General features: G+C 39.1%; 1 protein-coding gene across 3 annotated transcripts in view; it reads left to right on the top strand.

The window, feature by feature from the left end:
* RNF150 (ring finger protein 150) overlaps window positions 1-17,238 on the top strand; it is a 290,525-nt gene that overhangs the window by 148,474 nt on the left and 124,813 nt on the right. For all 3 annotated transcript variants that reach the window (XM_027599127.1, XM_027599126.2, XM_027599125.2), the window contains exon 2: window positions 1,724-1,974. In XM_027599127.1, the coding sequence (XP_027454928.1) occupies window positions 1,724-1,974 (251 nt within the window). The remainder of the gene's footprint in view (window positions 1-1,723; window positions 1,975-17,238) is intronic.

Genomic DNA, 17,238 nt, shown 5'->3' with positions numbered 1-17,238 from the left:
TGTGTGCAAGTCTGAGCAAACAAAGTCTCATAAATAATCCCAAGATCCCATACTCAGAAATCTAATTTAGAGTCCTGAATAGACATGCTTTAAAAATATAAATAAAGAAGTAAATTAAATGAAAAATTATTATTCTACCACTACTTAAAGACCTACAAAATAGCTACAGCCCTGGGATGAGCCTCCCCGGGCCATATTAGTCTAGTATACACAGAAGATCATATTTCTGTAGAGACAAAACCTGTCAGTAGCCTTAATCCCTCAAGAAAAACCTCAGACCACAAGCAGCCATTAGCCAAAGTAAACATGAAAAGAGAAGGAGCATCAGAATTGTCAGGAAATTCTGCAAAATTGAAATTCAAGCCATCAGTTTCAGTAATTCCAGGAATAACAGCCAAATCTAAATACTCTATGGCTTTGTGATTTTACAGTTGGGCCAATACAAAAGTTTTAGGAATTTTTAAAAATATGTAACTGATGTAGCGCACACAGATACCTTGGTATGTAGTTAGCTTTTCAAGTATTTTTATTCAGTGAAATACTAGCAAGGAATTTAGGATTGAAAACTTGCATAGAGATCAAGGTCAAGTGAAAGCCCTAAGTAGCGTCTACGAGCTTGCAGCACTCTGAGCAAATGTAATCTGGTAGTTCCATCCAGCTGACTGAGCTCAGCACATGAATGAGGCCAGCCTGAAGCAGCTATAGCCATGTTTAATTTTGCCTTGAATCTGCAACATCCTAATTGCAAATTTGCTCCCTTTGATTTGCAGTGACCCCAGGTGATGGGCTATTTCCATATGGAAGTAGGGCTCACGAAGAGCTTTGTGGGCATGAATTGGGGTGAGAACCAGAGGACCTACCCGGGTGAAACTGAAATCTATATTCTAGTTCAAGTATCAGCCACGGTGGCATATTGAGTTGGTCATTTTGGAGCTGGTATCATACCCTTACTAAAGAGTCCCTGTAGAGGCTGTGCCTCCCATGGTGTCATAAAGGATGGGGACAATGACCCAAGGTAACTCAGACCCCCCCAAAATTTCTACTTTGGCTGCATACTGTCCAATAATGGGCATGGGGGTAGGAATATTTGAAAGCTGAAGTAAAACAATTTTGAAATTGTGCAGTCTCCATCTTCTCTCTTTGCTGAGTATGAGGAGACCCAAGCTGTTTGCATTGAACTAGATAAAATAAGCAGGAAATAGTTCTGAGGCCTATGATATTAATGTTTACAAATCATTAGAGCCTGTCAAGAAACCCATTTGGCGTTACTTTGGGTACTCAATGTAGGAGAAAATTGCCTTAGAAATGATAGAGATCTGTATTTGAGGATTCCTAGTGTCGTGAGGGGGAAGGAGGGTTCGCAGATGGGCGGCACAGAATTGGGCATCTTATGCTTCTCCCAGGGGGTAGAAGGTGCCACTTGCCCTCCTTGGGGGTCTGTGAAGTGCCCCAGAGAAATGTAAACTGCTAGGTGGGAAGGGTCATGAATTCAATTTAGGTTCTTTTCTCATATACAAGGTAGCTGAAGGAGGTTGAGCATTTGACTCAGTTTCTGGCTGTTCTATCTTAGAATTAGAGCTGGCTATTAGGTCTGGCATAGAATTGTCAAAAGTAGGGTCATTATTTGGCTATGCCTCACTTTGTCTAGACATTTCACTATGACTTTCTGCCTCTCTCTCTTCTCCCTTATCCTTGTTACCCCTCCTTGCCCCTATCACAACAGGTGTAGAAGACATTGTGGCAATAATGATTCCTGAGCCAAAAGGAAAGGAGATAGTAAGCCTGCTGGAAAGGAACATCACAGTGACCATGTACATCACCATTGGAACCCGGAACTTGCAGAAATACGTGAGCCGCACTTCGGTTGTGTTTGTCTCCATCTCTTTCATCGTCCTGATGATCATATCCCTCGCATGGCTCGTCTTTTATTATATCCAGAGGTTTCGATATGCAAATGCCAGGGACAGGAACCAGGTGAGTAGCAAAAAGTTTTTTTAAAAATTAAAAATGATTATAAAAGTAATACATATTGGGGCGCCTGTGTGGCTCAGTCAGTTAAGCATCTGCCTTTGGCTCAGGTCATGATCCCGGGGTCCTGGGATCGAATCCCACATTGGGCTCCCTGCTCGGTGGGGAGCCTGCTTCTCCCTCTGCCTCTGCACCCCCCCCAGAGAGAGCTTGTGCTCTCTTGCTCAGTCTCTCTCTCTGTCAAATAAATAAATAAAATCTTTTAAAAAAGTAATATATATATATATATAAACTTTGGCAATCACAGAAAATACCAAGATAAAACCAAAATTACCTGTTAACCTCCCACCCAAGATAAACATTGTAACAGTGTTTAGTTGTTTTAGTTTTTCAGCTCTTTTCCAAATACACATGTTTTGATGTTTTACTAGTATTGTTCTGTGATATGAGGTGCTTTGTCCCACATTCCTATTGCTCATTTTGTGGACAGTTATTTATTTAGGCACATAATAAAGGGAGAAAGGGGAGTGAGCTGAGACTGTGCTAATGTGGCAACATTGTGTGGGAAGAGCCAGGATTTTCTGGTGAATGGAAGAAGAAAAGGAGATAAGAAATAAAAGCTGTTTTAAAAAGCAATTAATTTTGGAACAGATAATATATACATATGGTATAAAATGCACAAGGTATAAAATGGTGTGCAGTTAAAAGTAATTGCCTTCCTGTGTCTGTCTCTCAGTTATCCAGCCATCTTCCTGGAATATCTCCTCTTCCATGGATATTTTATGTGCTTACAAACACACATTTTTAAACAAATCATAGCACTCTTAACTCTGTACCCTTATTTCTCACTTCTTGGAATATTCATCTCCACACTCAATCCAAGCTGCCTTCTCATTTTTAATGACATATAACATTTCATTTCCTCCATATTTCACATTTATTAAACCAGTTTCTCTTACCAACATGTTTTCTCTTACAAAAAAAAAAAAACCAAAAAAATGTACATGTGATACTGAGCACATTTGTGAGTATACCTCTAAGGTAAATTCTGGAAGTTTAATAGGTAGAGCAATGGTGTGTGTGTGTGTGTGTGTGTGTGTGTATTAAATATAGATATATTTAATATATACATATAAATGTATGTATATATGTATATATCAAATATATGTGTAATATATAATAAATTAATATATTAATTTAATTATTAATTTTATGTATTTATATATTTTACATGTAAATATGAATATAATATGTATTTATAAATATATATAAATATGATATTTATAATAAATAATATCTGCAAATTATTAATTTAATTAGGTATATTTAATATATACATATAAGTAATGTGTATATTAAACTATGATAGATACTGCCCAAAGTCTGCCAAAAAGGTTGAATTAATTTTTACATTAACTGATGATATACTGATACTATTTATACTAATGTAAATAACATTAGTATGATACTACTTATACAGTGTAAGGACAGTAATTACTAAATTACTAATAATACTGTTTTCCCACATCCTTAGCAAAAGAATGTTAGAGCTTTTTGTTGCATGCAATTTGATGTTAAAAGTGGTATCATATTCTTCTTCTCACAAATAATGTTGGACATCTTTTCAAGTAAAATAGAAAAAATGAATTTTTTTCTCAGGTACCTGCTTATATTATTTGACCACTTTTCAGTTGAGTTGCTGGTCATTTTCTTACTGATATGTTAAGTGAAAGAAATTGAAGAGAAGACTATTAGTCAAAGGAGTTAACCGACATAAGATTTAATTTATCTTCCCAATTTGTCATTGCCTTTGATTTATCTATGGTGCTCTTTGCCATGCAGAGATTTGGGGGTTTTACATAACTGAATTTATCTTTTTATATAGCTCCTGAGTTTTGTATAATAAGATCGTCTACAGGCCAAGACTGTAGGAAAACATTCTCTCATATTTCCATCCACTACTTTTTATTTCACTTTTATGATTAAGTCATTAATCTACAGAGAATTTATCTCAGTGTAAAAAATCAACTGGAGAGCCGACATTATTTTATTTGAGATGGCCTACCTACCAGATTTTATAACTGGTATTTATTCAATAATTAATCATCCCCCCCCATATGCAGTATCCCCGTTCAGCATATACTAAATACCCATATGTAGGGTGCCTGGGTGGCTCAGGCGTTAAGCATCTGCCTTCAGCTCAGGTCATGATCCCAGGGTCCTGGGATCGAGTCCCACATTGGGCTCCCTGCTCTGCAGGGAGTCTGATTCTCCCTCTGCCCCTCCCCACATTCATTCTCTCAATCTCTCGCTCGCTTGCTCTCTCTCTCAAATAAATAAAACTCTTTAAGAAAATAAATAAATAAATATCCGTATGTATTTGGTTCTGTTTCTCTGCCCTTGAAACTGTACCATAATCTATTCATACTCCAGTACATATTATTTTGAGTACTTTGGCAGTATGATATTGTCTCATATCTGTTCCTACTAATCTTCCTTTATTGCTCTACCTTCACTTTTTACATCTATTTTTATATAAATTTAGAATCACTTTTATCTGTTTTTTAAGTTTATAGAATAATTTATAACCTTATGTTGTTGAATTTTACTTAGTATATGTTTGCCCTTTATTCAACAATTCTTTTTGTCCCCTACTAACATTTTTAAATATTCTTATTTAATCATGCACACTTTTTATGTTTATTCCTAAGTATTTAATAATTGTGTTGCTATTATAAATGAAATATTCCTTTTCATATAGGAAGGATTTTGATTTTTGTATTTTTATTTTGTACATTATTATAATTTACATATTTTATAGTTTATTTATAATTTGTAATAATTTTGTAATGATTATAACATGCCTTAGTATTACCTTAATACTAATGGTAATACTAACTAGGATTATATGCAGGCATGTTCTAAGAGTTCTGTGTATGTTTGAATACTTAACAGTCTTAAAACCCTTTGATAGGATTTTATTGTCCCCATTTTATGGAGGAAACAAAGAATTAAGTAGGTTGCTCAGTGTTACACAGCTAGTTATTAATAGAGCCAGTGATTGAACCAAGAGCAGGGCTTTAGAGTCCATGCTCTTAACCACTACACTGAAGTATTTGTGATTGTTTTTATATTAGTTTATCAGGATTACATTAATAATATGCACAGTTAGTGATAATTTACTTCTTTCAAAATTTTAAACCTATATATATATATGTATATATATAGGTTTAAATATAATTTAACCTATATTAACCTATATATATATATATATATATATAGGTTTAAATATAATTTTAAACCTACATATATATTCCTCTTCATTAAACATTTAATGGGAACATCCTGAGTTTAATGGGATTTTTTTTACCATTTTTCCATTTTATTATTTTCCCATATAGTTTTCTAGGTCAAAATACATTATTTTCTTGTGTTATGTAAATGAGGGTTAGTCTTATTTCATTCAAAGTTTTTAATCAGGAATGGAGGCTTAATTTTAACAAATGCCTTTTCAACAGCTGTGGTCTGAGTTTTTTCTCTTGATCTGCTAATAGAAGTGTATTATATTAATGAATTTCTCAATATTAGACCATCCTAAATCTTCCATACATACTATTTTTCTAACACATGCTACATTGTATTTGTATTTTTTTTACCCTGATATTCATATGTGAAATTCATCCATAGTTTACATTTTTATCATGTTCAGGTAACAGTTATATTGGCTTTTTTAAGGAATTTGCAAATTTTCCTCCATTTTTTTGTAGTCTGCAATGTCCAACATGATAGCCACTAGCCATGTGTAACCATTCAAATTTAAATTAGTTGTAATAAAATAAAATTTAAAATTCTGTTTCTCAGTTACACTACCTACATTTCGAATGTCCTATATATGTACTGCCATTTGGTGGCCATCATCATGGAAAGTTCTATTGGACAGCCCAGCTCAAGAGCATTTTAAATAGGACTGGAATTAGCTGATTCTTAAAGCATTAGTACAAACTTTCTGCAAGCCAGTGAAGTCCTAGTTGTTGTTTAAGAGGACGACTCTTTGATTTTTCCTATTTTATGGCAATTGGTTTGTTTAAATTTGCTATAGCTTCTGGAACAATTTCTAAAAACATTTGTTACTGCTTATTTTCTGATTCTCAATGATACATGCTCAGTCTAATAAATTTTGGCATTCAAAAATAAAAATACTAAAAGAGAAGACAAATCACCCATTACCCCTATGGAATAGTTAACAATTGAGTATCTTACTTTTTAGGTTTTGTAACCACCTAAATATATATTCTGTAAACTGTCATTGCATATGTGTCTATGTATGAGACACAAATACACATGTAAGTTTTGTGTTCTATTTTTTAATTAATTGCTGAGTATTTTCCCCTGTCATTAAAAATCTTTAAAACATGATTTTTAGTGGTGATGTAGTAGTCCAATTCCACCACTTACCAAACATAGGCAAATTACTTAATCTCTTCATGCTTTGGTTTTCTGAACTTAATGCGAATATACCTTCCTCTTATGGTTATAGTAAAAATTATATGAGTTAATGTATATTATTTTTCAAAGTCTCTGAACATGATGCTAATCACTTTTTAAGCTTTCAATGAATAGTACCCAATGTAGATTCCTTGATGACTACTTACAAATCCACATTACCACTTTTATTGAATATTCTGGGATTTAAGTGAACACTTACTACCAGCAGACACAAGGCAGTGAAAATACAGAACTAATATGTTCAGTTTCACTGGTTGCTAAAGTTTATATATATATAAAGAAACTACACATATATAAATCAGCTATTGCTAGGATACCTAGCTAATTTGATATTGATAAATAAAAATGGTAACCCTGTATTTTTGAGTCTATAGATAGTTCCAAGTCATCATAAGGCAATTGAGTCAAGCATGAAGTTTTAAGCTTGAATTTATTAGTTGATTACTTATTTCAGTCATCAGTTCACTCTGTGCAGGCAGATCGAGTTTGCATGTCTCTAGGCATATGCATACGCAGTGATTTATGTGAAAAGCTAATTGGAAGCGGATGGTAGGGGAGTGGTTCATAGGGTTTCAGTTTTTACTCTGCTCCCATTTTATTAACTTTCCTCAAATTGCAAGATGTTACCCTCAGGGTCACTCAGTGAATTGGGATCATGTTAAAAGTTAGCACTGTTTCCTGATCAAAATAGGCACTGTACTTCGGCCCTTTGATGGGTGGAATAAGAACATATAATTTCCTTTAGAAAAAAATTTCTCCTTTGATGGAAAGTGCTCCATTCCATTCAATAGAGAGCTTCAGCTGGGCAGGCTATCGCGATAATAAGCCTCAGGTTAACTTAAGTCATTTTTTTAAGTCATTTATTTTTATTAAAGCATTACTGGCCCTTCAGAAAGATTGACTCTCAGGTTAGAAGTAGGCTCACAGCCTAAAATGGAATATCGAAAGCCTTAATGTTGCACTGGTGCAGCATCCAACCATTCAGGTATGTGCAAGAGAGACTGAACTGGAATTAGGCAGGCAAGCTCTCCAATCTCTGCTTGGCTCTGTGCAGATCACAGTTGAAGGAAAGTCACCATCATCTTACATGATCACTAGCCCTCATGTCTTACTGTACCTGGAGAAGATCATTTCACTGCAGTTTCCCATGGTTACGTTAGTAGCCTCACACCCCAGGGTCTTTTAGGTGGTGACATGGAGAGTAAGGGTACAACTGAAAGTGGAGAGAGTTGGCTGGTGTGCCACATTTCCTACTGCAGTTACACCAAGATAAATCTAGTGCAAGATAATTGTCACAGATACCAGCTTTGGAGTTAGACAGGTCTGGATTCCAGTCTGTGCTCTGGTGATTCCTGGTTGTGTGAGTTTGCACAGGTTAGGTCCTTTGCCTTTCTCTTCTATCCTTCCTCACGTGTAAAGTGAGACTGATCATGTGTCAGCCCCATCCAAAAGGTATCAAATGAGAAAATATGTGTGACGTATTAGACAGTTGTTAGCTGGATCACCTTTAATAGATAAGGCAATTTTTAGAAAATGGTATCCCCCCCCAAATTTAAATAGCTCAGTTCTATAACTCACAAAGACCTAAATCTAGATACGGGTTTTTAGCTAAGATGACACAGTTTGAAACAAAATGGGATCTTTTTTCCATCTTTTCTCCAGAGTTATGGGAAAAGGAAGGCATATAAATAGACTACAGAGAAAGAATCTGACTTTCTTGGGGGATAATTTCCCATGTAGCAGTAGTTTTTAATTAACAATAATAGTGTATGCACACAGGTTTTTTTTTTTAAAGCAAATAAAAGAGTGTATATTTAAAAGTAAATTTCTTCCCACCTCAGACTCCCTTTATCAGTCTCCCTTCCTGCAGCTCTCCTCACAGGCAGCAACTCTTTTTTTTTTCTTATGTTATGTTAATCACCATACATTACATCATTAGTTTTTGATGTAGTGTTCCATGATTCATTGTTTGTGTATAAGCTGTCATCATCAAGACAGTATGGTACTGGCACAAAAACAGACACATAGATCAATGGAACAGAATAGAGAGCCCAGAAATGGACCCTCAACTCTATGGTCAACTAATCTTCGACAGGCAGCAACTCTTAACACTTCCCTTTCAAGTCTTCCAGAAGTTTCTGTGCTAGATATAAGAAAAGTTGTTTTCCACATTTGTTACATATACAAGGACTCTGCCTTTACATAGCTTGCATTGTAGTGGTATCAACAGGCAATACACATGAAAACAGATAGAAACCCACTCAGAGGCTAGTCCAGCAGTCAGATGACAGGTGATGGATTTGGACCAGAATAAACGAGAAGTCAAAAGGAATCCGATTAGGACAGTATTTTAAAATCCTGTGGGTTAAATGTAGACTATATAGACTATATCCTAGTTTATACCTGTTGTACCAACCTAATTATTAATAACTCCCCATTTTGCTCTCAAGAGTGATCGTTTGGATAATAAATTATAGGTTTACCATATGTGTATGAGAAAGAGAAAAATTCAAGGATGCAATTAGGTCAGTTTTCACGGCATGAGCTGCAATGGGAAAGACAGGAGAAGAGATCCTGAGGGGCTGGGAACTCCGAATTCGAGTTTGGAGATGTTACATTTAAGAAGCCTATTCTATCTACCAGATACCTAACACAGATGCCAAGTATTTTGACATGCAAGTCTGGATGTCAGGAGAGAAGAAGAGCTGGAGATAGAAGTATGGGAACCATCAGAACATAGATGCCGTTTAAATGGCCAGGACAGGAGCAACTGCCCTGGAGAGTAAGCATCCAGGAGAAGAGATCTGAAGACAGTTTGATATACACTAATGTGGCCCCAGGCCCCACTCTCTCTCCCTCTAGCATATTATTTTATATATTTGTTTTATTTTCTCTCCAGTTCACATCACTATTTAAAACCATTCCCTCCTTGCCTCACCACTTCACTTTCCCATGCATGCAGGCACCCAAAGCAGGGAGGTAAGCGAGGAGGCTGGTTTGAAGAGACCAACCACAGCCTCATGCTCCATCTGGATCCACTGCTCCTCTGCTCAGGGTCCACGGGTCTGCAAGGACCTTCTTCACTTGTGATGCTTGTCTTTTGTACAGCCCTGTCCTCTTTCAGGCCAGCATCCTTTGAGGACCCTGGTCTGTCCACCGGCCTATGTGTGCCTGAGTCCAGTGACTAATTGTTTCCGCAGAACTGAAGGAGGTGGCCAGACTCCTGATTCCCATTTCTGAACAAGCCCTGTGACGTGTAAGCGGCTGTCGAAGCAGCCCGTATGGGTTAGGACGCAGGTCATCACAGAGCACACAGAGGACCTCAAGCAGACTGCTTTTCATAATGTCACATTCCAACCCACTGGAGCCTCATCTCTGATGAATCCCAGAATGCTCTGTTGCATAATCAGACATAAACCCAGACATAAATGTGACTCTCCCAGGCAGTTTAGGTGAGGATCTAGGGCACTGTCAAATCTGGGTTATCTATCAGGAGCTGGGACCACTTAAAAGCAAATAGAGTTTGTTCTGATCTGTAAATCTAGATATACATATACTGCTTCTTAACAACTCTATGATGAAGGCACTGTATCCCCCCACTCTCTAGGTGAGGAAACAGAGAAGGTCAGCAATTGCCCAAGGACACACAGCTTGGCAGTTTTAAAGCTGGGATCTTTAACATCTTTGAAATGCTCTGTCCTGAGAATGTCTTTGGCACCTCCTGGTCTCTGCCTGGAGAAGCCATTCTTCTCTGGCTCACAGAATAAGCACCAGAAAAGTGCTCACTATTGTTGATTATCACTGTAGATGTAACTGTATTCAGGACTTCTGGAAAAAAGACATCTCCCCTCTTGCACAGAACCCGAAAATGAGGATGATGGGAAGCCTGCTGTTCCTTTTAGACCTTTTTCCAGGGACTGTGAGAAATCCCTCAGAACCGCTGATAGTTCACATTTCTCCAGGTTCACCCCTGTCTCTCTGGCAGCTCAACACTGCACCTGCCACACACAGATTTTACACATCCATTTAAATCTCCCATGTGTGAAAGGAACTCACTGACATTAAAAACATTACCAACATTTATGGCAAATGCAAAAGGTGACTTTCTTTGATAGAGAATGTGTTCTTGCGATGAACAAAAGCTCCACAAAAGATGTTAAGATAATACTTGATCTAAGGAGGGCAGGTGGTGTTTGGAGGAGACCACTGTAAGGGTAAGCACATTAAACAATCAGATATGATTTTATTTTGCCTGTAAATTTAGGAAAAAACAAACCTGCTAAAAATCAGTCCTGGGAAGGCAAGTGTGTAGAGGGCTCTGTACTTACGGTTGGGGGCTTCATAAATTGGTATAATCCTTCCTGAGGATGGTTTAGCCATCTGATTGAATTTGCTCTATTATGCTTAAATATAATTTTTGAGTAAACAGTATGTTCTCATGGTTCAAAATGCAAGGAGTATAAAAAAGTTATGCACTAAAAATTCTCCTTCCCACCCTTCTTCTCCAGAAACCCAGATACCCACGGTAGTGATTTCTGGTGCATTCAACGATATTTTTTTGAATGTACACAAATATGTGCATGTCCTTTTCATCCTTTCTTATGCAAAGTATAGCATATGATAATTTGGAGTGTTATGTTTTTTACATCTTAGAGATTTTCCCATGCCATTTCATAAAGAGCTCTCTCTTTCTTTTTATGGCTGAGTATTAGTCCATTGCATGGTGTTATGGGTTGTATCATGTCCCCTTGAAAATTCATATGTTGAAGTCCTGACCCTGAGTACCTCAGAATGTGGCCTTATTTGGAAATGGGTTATTGCAGGCATCATTATTTAAGATGAGGTCATTTTGGAGTAGGTTGGGATCCTGATCCAATATGACTGGTTTCTTTATAAAAGGGGGAAATTTGGACACAGACATGCACACAGGAATGCTGTATGCAGATAAAGGCAGAGATGAGACGATACATATACAAGCCAAGGAATGCCAAGGATCGCCAGCAAAGCACTAGAAGCTAGGCAAGAAGCATGAAACAAATTCTCCCTCACCGCCCTCAGAAGGAACCAACCCCACGACCCCTTGATCTTGGACTTCTAGCCTCCAAAACTTTGACACAATAAATTTCTGTTATTGAAACCAAATAATAATAATAATAATAATAATAATAAGTAAATAGGGTTTGAGTCTAACTGTGATCTTGGAGCAAAGTAGAATCAAGATCTTGGGCAGAGCAGGACCATGAGGCAGGAGGACAATCCAGTGTAGGAAGTGCACAGAAGCATTGGAAGTCAGGAACCAGATCTCAACAATAAAGATAGGAACAATGGCTAAGCTAGCCAGAGCAAAGAAAGCCAGGCCAGGAGAGGAAGCTGAGGGAAGGGGGCTGAGGAAAGGACTCACCTGTGGAAGGAAGCAGGCCACTGGTAAAGGCACCAGGATGGTGTGAGAAGGGAAGATGCAAGCCACAACCTACTTTTCAGAGATAGAAAGGTCCTATAATGATTAGGAAAAACATTTTAGCGGCCATTTGACACACATCGGGGTGACTTCTAAATACTGTGACACATTCTCTTTCTCTCTTCACAAGTCTTCATGATGCCCCTGGATGAGTACTTTAAGAAAATAGCCCACTGATGGCAGCAGGGTGGGCTTCTCAATGCATAGCCTGGACACCTCTCACCCTGTGAACCCCCATTCCCAAAAGGCTGTGGAGGAGAAAGTACAATTGTAGGAATTGGGAGGAAGAAGACACCTGGCCATGATTCTACTCATGCAGTTGAGAATGCTGACCACCTGACCCCAGAATCATAGTTTTTAGAACTTAAAGGGATATTAGGCATAATGAATTTGAGAGAGAGAAATGTTAAATGATTTTTTTAAGATTTTATTTATTAGAGAGAGAGAGAGCACAAGCAGGGGGAGTGGCAGGCAGAGGGAGAGGGAGAAGCAGGCTCCCTGAACCGGGACTCGATCCCAGGACCCTGGGATCATGACCTGAGGTGAATGCAGATGCTTAACTGACTGAGCCACTCAGGCATCCCAAGTGATTTTTTCTTTTCATGGAGATGCAACGAGGTTGGTGATTTCAAGTCAAGAGTAGTTTCCACAAGACCAAACGACCTCCACAGTACTGAGATACTGAGGAGACTTGACCCACAGGGAGGTTGCCAGCCCCACCTCCATCGTAGCAGTAAACGGAAGGACTCCTCACCTTTCTACTATTTGAACGTTGGTCCTTTTTGGCATTAGAAGTCAGGATTGAGGGCGCCTGGGTGGCTCAGTTGGTTAAGCAACTGCCTTCGGCTCCGGTCATGATCCTGAAGTCCCGGGATCGAGTCCCGCGTCGGGCTCCCTGCTCAGCAGGGAGTCTGCTTCTCCCTCTGACCCTCCCCCCTCTCATGTGCTCTCTCTCTCACTCTCTCTCTCTCAAATAAATAAATAAAATCTTAAAAAAAAAAGAAGTAAGGATTGATTAAGTCCTTTCTACTGTAGTTTAAGATTCTCTACCTCAGCGGGCTTCACAGAGGATACTAAGGATTCATCTCCATTCTACCCATCTAATGACCTCCCATCTTGTAACTTCTTGAACTCTGAGGTGGGAGGGCTGGATCCTTAACAGACTCCTGATCCTGAACACCACTGTGCAGTATGGGCTGTCTCCCCCTCCCCACCAGGAGGTTAAGATGCCATGTGTCCCTCATGGTGCCATTTTTGCTGCCATGTACTAATTTTTACCCTGCTTGTAGAAACCCACAGGATGGCAAAGCAGAATCAGCAAGCAGCATTCCCGCCATGGTTGTGGCAGGTGAGCCTGCCTTCTGGTGATGCTCTGGCACAGTGTCTCACTGTCCACTGGGGCAGCCCATCTGGGACACAAAGACCGGGTCTGTGGCCTGAAACCACAGGACTCCCAGTAGATGGCGGCTCTTTCAAATACAGGCAGATAAGAGAAACTAAGCAAGGTTCTTGTTGTTTTTCACAAGCAATATTGCCTTTGAGGCTAATCCAAGGAAACCAGACCTGTCTCATTTTATGTGAGGCCTGGTAGTGACATTCAAACACGTTTTCTTGAAAGAGTTACCTTTTTCAAGATGAAAATACCTTTTCCTGTTATTTGCATATACATGGCCCAGGTCCCTTTGATTGCATTTGCACGTATCAGTGCTGAAGCTATGTTAGAACAAGAAAAGTAATGGAATGCAAAACAAATTTGAATTTTACAAGGAGAGCAAAAGGGAAGGGAATATGCTGAGTGTCAGCCACCAGGGAGGAGAAGGTCTCCAGGCAGAGATGCTTCTGTCCCCTAAAGAAAAAGGACCAAAATGGTCCCTGACATTGATCTGGAGAAAATGTGGAGCCCTCGGGGCAGAGTGGGGGGTGGGAGCCCAGAAAGTCAGAGTCTTTGTTTTATCCATGAAGGATTCACTGAAGTAATTAGCCATGGATTTGCTTTTTTTTTAAGGTAATGCAGATCTGAAAGGTTCTTTGGTCCCCAGTTCAGTTCTGCATGGATAAATTCCTAAGCTGGTAAAGCTGAAAATGACATTATTTTACATACATCCTTTTACTAATAAGGGAAACTAAGGCCCATGATGTTTAAGTGACCTGAAAAGTCACACAGTGAGTGACAGAAATAGGACTAAAAATCGAATCTTCTAACTTCCAAGCCATTGCCTTCTCTTCTACAACAACCTCCCACAAAAACATAACCCTGATGTTTTTACTTCATGTTGTATGCCTTAAAACACCGTTCCATTAGGTCACCATGGCTGTCAGAATAGTCTAATTCTTTATCCATTTTTCTAGATTTATGGAGCAGTGCCTTACATCATAGAAACTGGACTAGCTGTGCAAAGATTTCTGTCGTATCAACCAGGCCTGGAAGAATTATTATTATGTATTAAAACAAGGGAGGAAGCTTGTGAGTCACCTGTGGCCATGTGAGGTTCCAGACAATTGGGACCAACTCCTGTTTATGCTTACAGTGCCTTTCCTTCGCCTAGAACATAAGAGAAGCTAGTTATTTTTCTACTTGGTGGTAATGATAATAATCATGATTATAAAATAAAGCTGTCAGGTAAAAGGAGCAGATATAATACAGAATTATCCAGTCAAGTGAAATAGAAAAACATAAACTTGATTTTGATGCTATGCTTTGGCATCCTTATTCCTAGTTGTTTTTTTTTTTTTTTCTTTTATCAACCTCACTGCATTTCGGTGTTACACACAGAGGGGAACAAGAAGAAAGTATCTTATTTTTCTCAGTTTCTTAAATATCTAGGAGATAACTATAAGTTTTGGGTTGATTGGAGTATGTTGTTTACCATCTTTGTTGCTGGCTGTGTAGGACTTTGTTCTGTTAATAAATAGTTCAGTATTTATTTTCCATATAGCTGTTTATCTTCACTGTTGTCAAGGAACCAGTAATCCTGGTAAATATTTTCTTATACCTGTTCCAATCACACTGGTGGGTAAATCTAATTACCAAGATGGTCCCACTCCTGACAATCTTTAGTGAATGGTGTGATTGGGTCCAGCTGTGTTAGAGAAAATCCATAGGAGCGCCCTGGTAATGGGGGAGGAACCCTGCCTGAAACAGACCTGTACAAATGTAGGTATGGCCCCTAGGTCTCATTTATACTTGGTACAGTTAAGAAACACAAGACAGAAAGAACCAATTACAAAAGCAACTACCTTGTTTGGGCCAGTTTATTAGGAATGTTGATGTTTTACTCATTATCTCTTATAGTTTATATTTTGGAAATCCAAAAATACTAGTCTGACAGCCACTGAAAGTAGGACAATTATTTTTAAATTCAGAAGTCAATATTTCTGTGTGTGATTTTCATGTCACCTAGAAAGAAACAGAGACAGGCACATACTACAAAATTTTACTACATGCAAATGGCCATAACATTTTTAAAACTTTATGATGTTTTGTCTTTATTTTGTTAATCTAGAACTCCTACAGAAAAAAATCTAGCACTACATGGTTGCATAATTTTCATATATATATCTCAGAGTTTGATTTCTTATGTATTCTCCAGGAATCAGGAGCATCTGTTCCTCCACTGGCGGGGCAGACTTTCATAGCCTCCATCAGCCTCTGCCAAAATGCTATCCTTTTCTTCCTCAAAAGAGGTATATGTGTATTGTCTCTCAATAACATATGGAATGAGGTTTGACGCAAGGAACTCCACAGGAAAAAGAAAGGAAAAGGAATGCCATTATACCATTTTTCAGAATAATTATAGAAAACATGTTTTCCTACCTTTGTGAATCACTTGATATCTTGGGGCTTCCAGGGAAGAAGGCCTCATAGAACCTTGAAGATGTTGAAAAGGACTTGATTATTTCCCTTTTTACTCTCATTTCTCCGTCTGTCAATTCCGCTAATTTGGGAACTCCCAAATGACTTTATCCTCCACTGAACTCCTTAACCTCATCAGCCCTCAGCCACCAGAATGCCAAAAATGGGATTTGTCTGATTCCTTAACCATTACCTCTGCTGTTAGCCATAATCCCTGACACCTTAATGTCCACCTGCTTTACATTTCCTGAAAAGACACTTTTTTTCCCCTTAAATAAAGGCAGCTTGCATTTTCTTTTAAAAGGGTACGGAAATGGCTTTTTCTGAAAGGGAGAAAGGGGATGTTTTTTAAAAGACACCTCATCTTTATTCAGATATAGCCAAAAGTAAAGTTAAATGCATGGCCAAAATTTAAAGCAGTCTTTGAATTTACCTTGCATGCTCACATTTAAGAAGAGCACATTTCATTTGCTAAAAAATTGTTTTAAATAGAGGACTGGAGGGGAAGATGGCAGCAGAGTAGGAGGACTTAGGCTTGCCTCGTCCCATAATTAAAATTAGATAACTATGAGATCATCTTAAATACCCCAGAAATCGATCTAAAGACTGGCAGAACAAACTCCACAACTAAAGGTAGAGAAGAGGCCATATCAAAGACGGTAAGAAGTGTGGAGACACAGTTTGGGAGAGAAATGGACTGCGACCACCATGGTGGGGAGGGAGCCATGGTCAAGGAGAAGGGAAGAGACAGACTAACACACAGGAGCTCACGGGGAAAATGAATCTCTGAAGCAATTGGCTTGGAAAGCAAGAGGGCCCGAATTTCATGAGTTCTTGCAACCAGCGGGGCTTAAAGCCTGGAGTTTCAAAGGTCAGCATGCTTGGCTCTGGGAGAGCTGGGAGGACTTGGGGCCACGCTTGGAGAAAAGACAGGGCCAACAGCCTATGGACATATAGCGTGGAAACAGCGATCTGAGGAGGGCCCAGGGCACGCCTTGGGGAGGTTAGGTGTTCATCTCGGAGCATGTCCCAGAAAGGCAGGTTCAAGGAGAGGGCCCTTCGGGAACAAAGAAACTGGCAGGCACCATTTCCCTCCCCTGCCCCGCAGCATAAATAATGGCCACCTGCAGGTAGCGGTGCAACACAGGCACTGGCTCCCTAACTTGCTTACACCAAGCCCCACCTCCCTGTGCCCTGGTAGAACTGCCCTTCTGCGTCATGCTTGCCTCAGTGCATCAGGCCTCCTCCCCCAGAAGACTGCTCCAAACTCCTGCCAGCGCCATGTCTCCCAAACTGGGAGTTCTGTGAGGCCTTGGTTCTGGGGGCAGCAGTGACAGGTCCCATTTCACAAGCAGACCAGAGCACATTCAGGCCAGGAACCAAATGCTGCCCACAACAGGCAGCGAGAGCCTCTGCAGACACCTGGACCGAAGGATAAAGAGGCCAGGCCACG

The sequence above is a fragment of the Zalophus californianus genome, chromosome 2 (genome assembly GCF_009762305.2).
Source record: "Zalophus californianus isolate mZalCal1 chromosome 2, mZalCal1.pri.v2, whole genome shotgun sequence".
Taxonomy (NCBI): domain Eukaryota; kingdom Metazoa; phylum Chordata; class Mammalia; order Carnivora; family Otariidae; genus Zalophus; species Zalophus californianus.
This window is presented reverse-complemented; position numbering and strand designations above follow the sequence as displayed.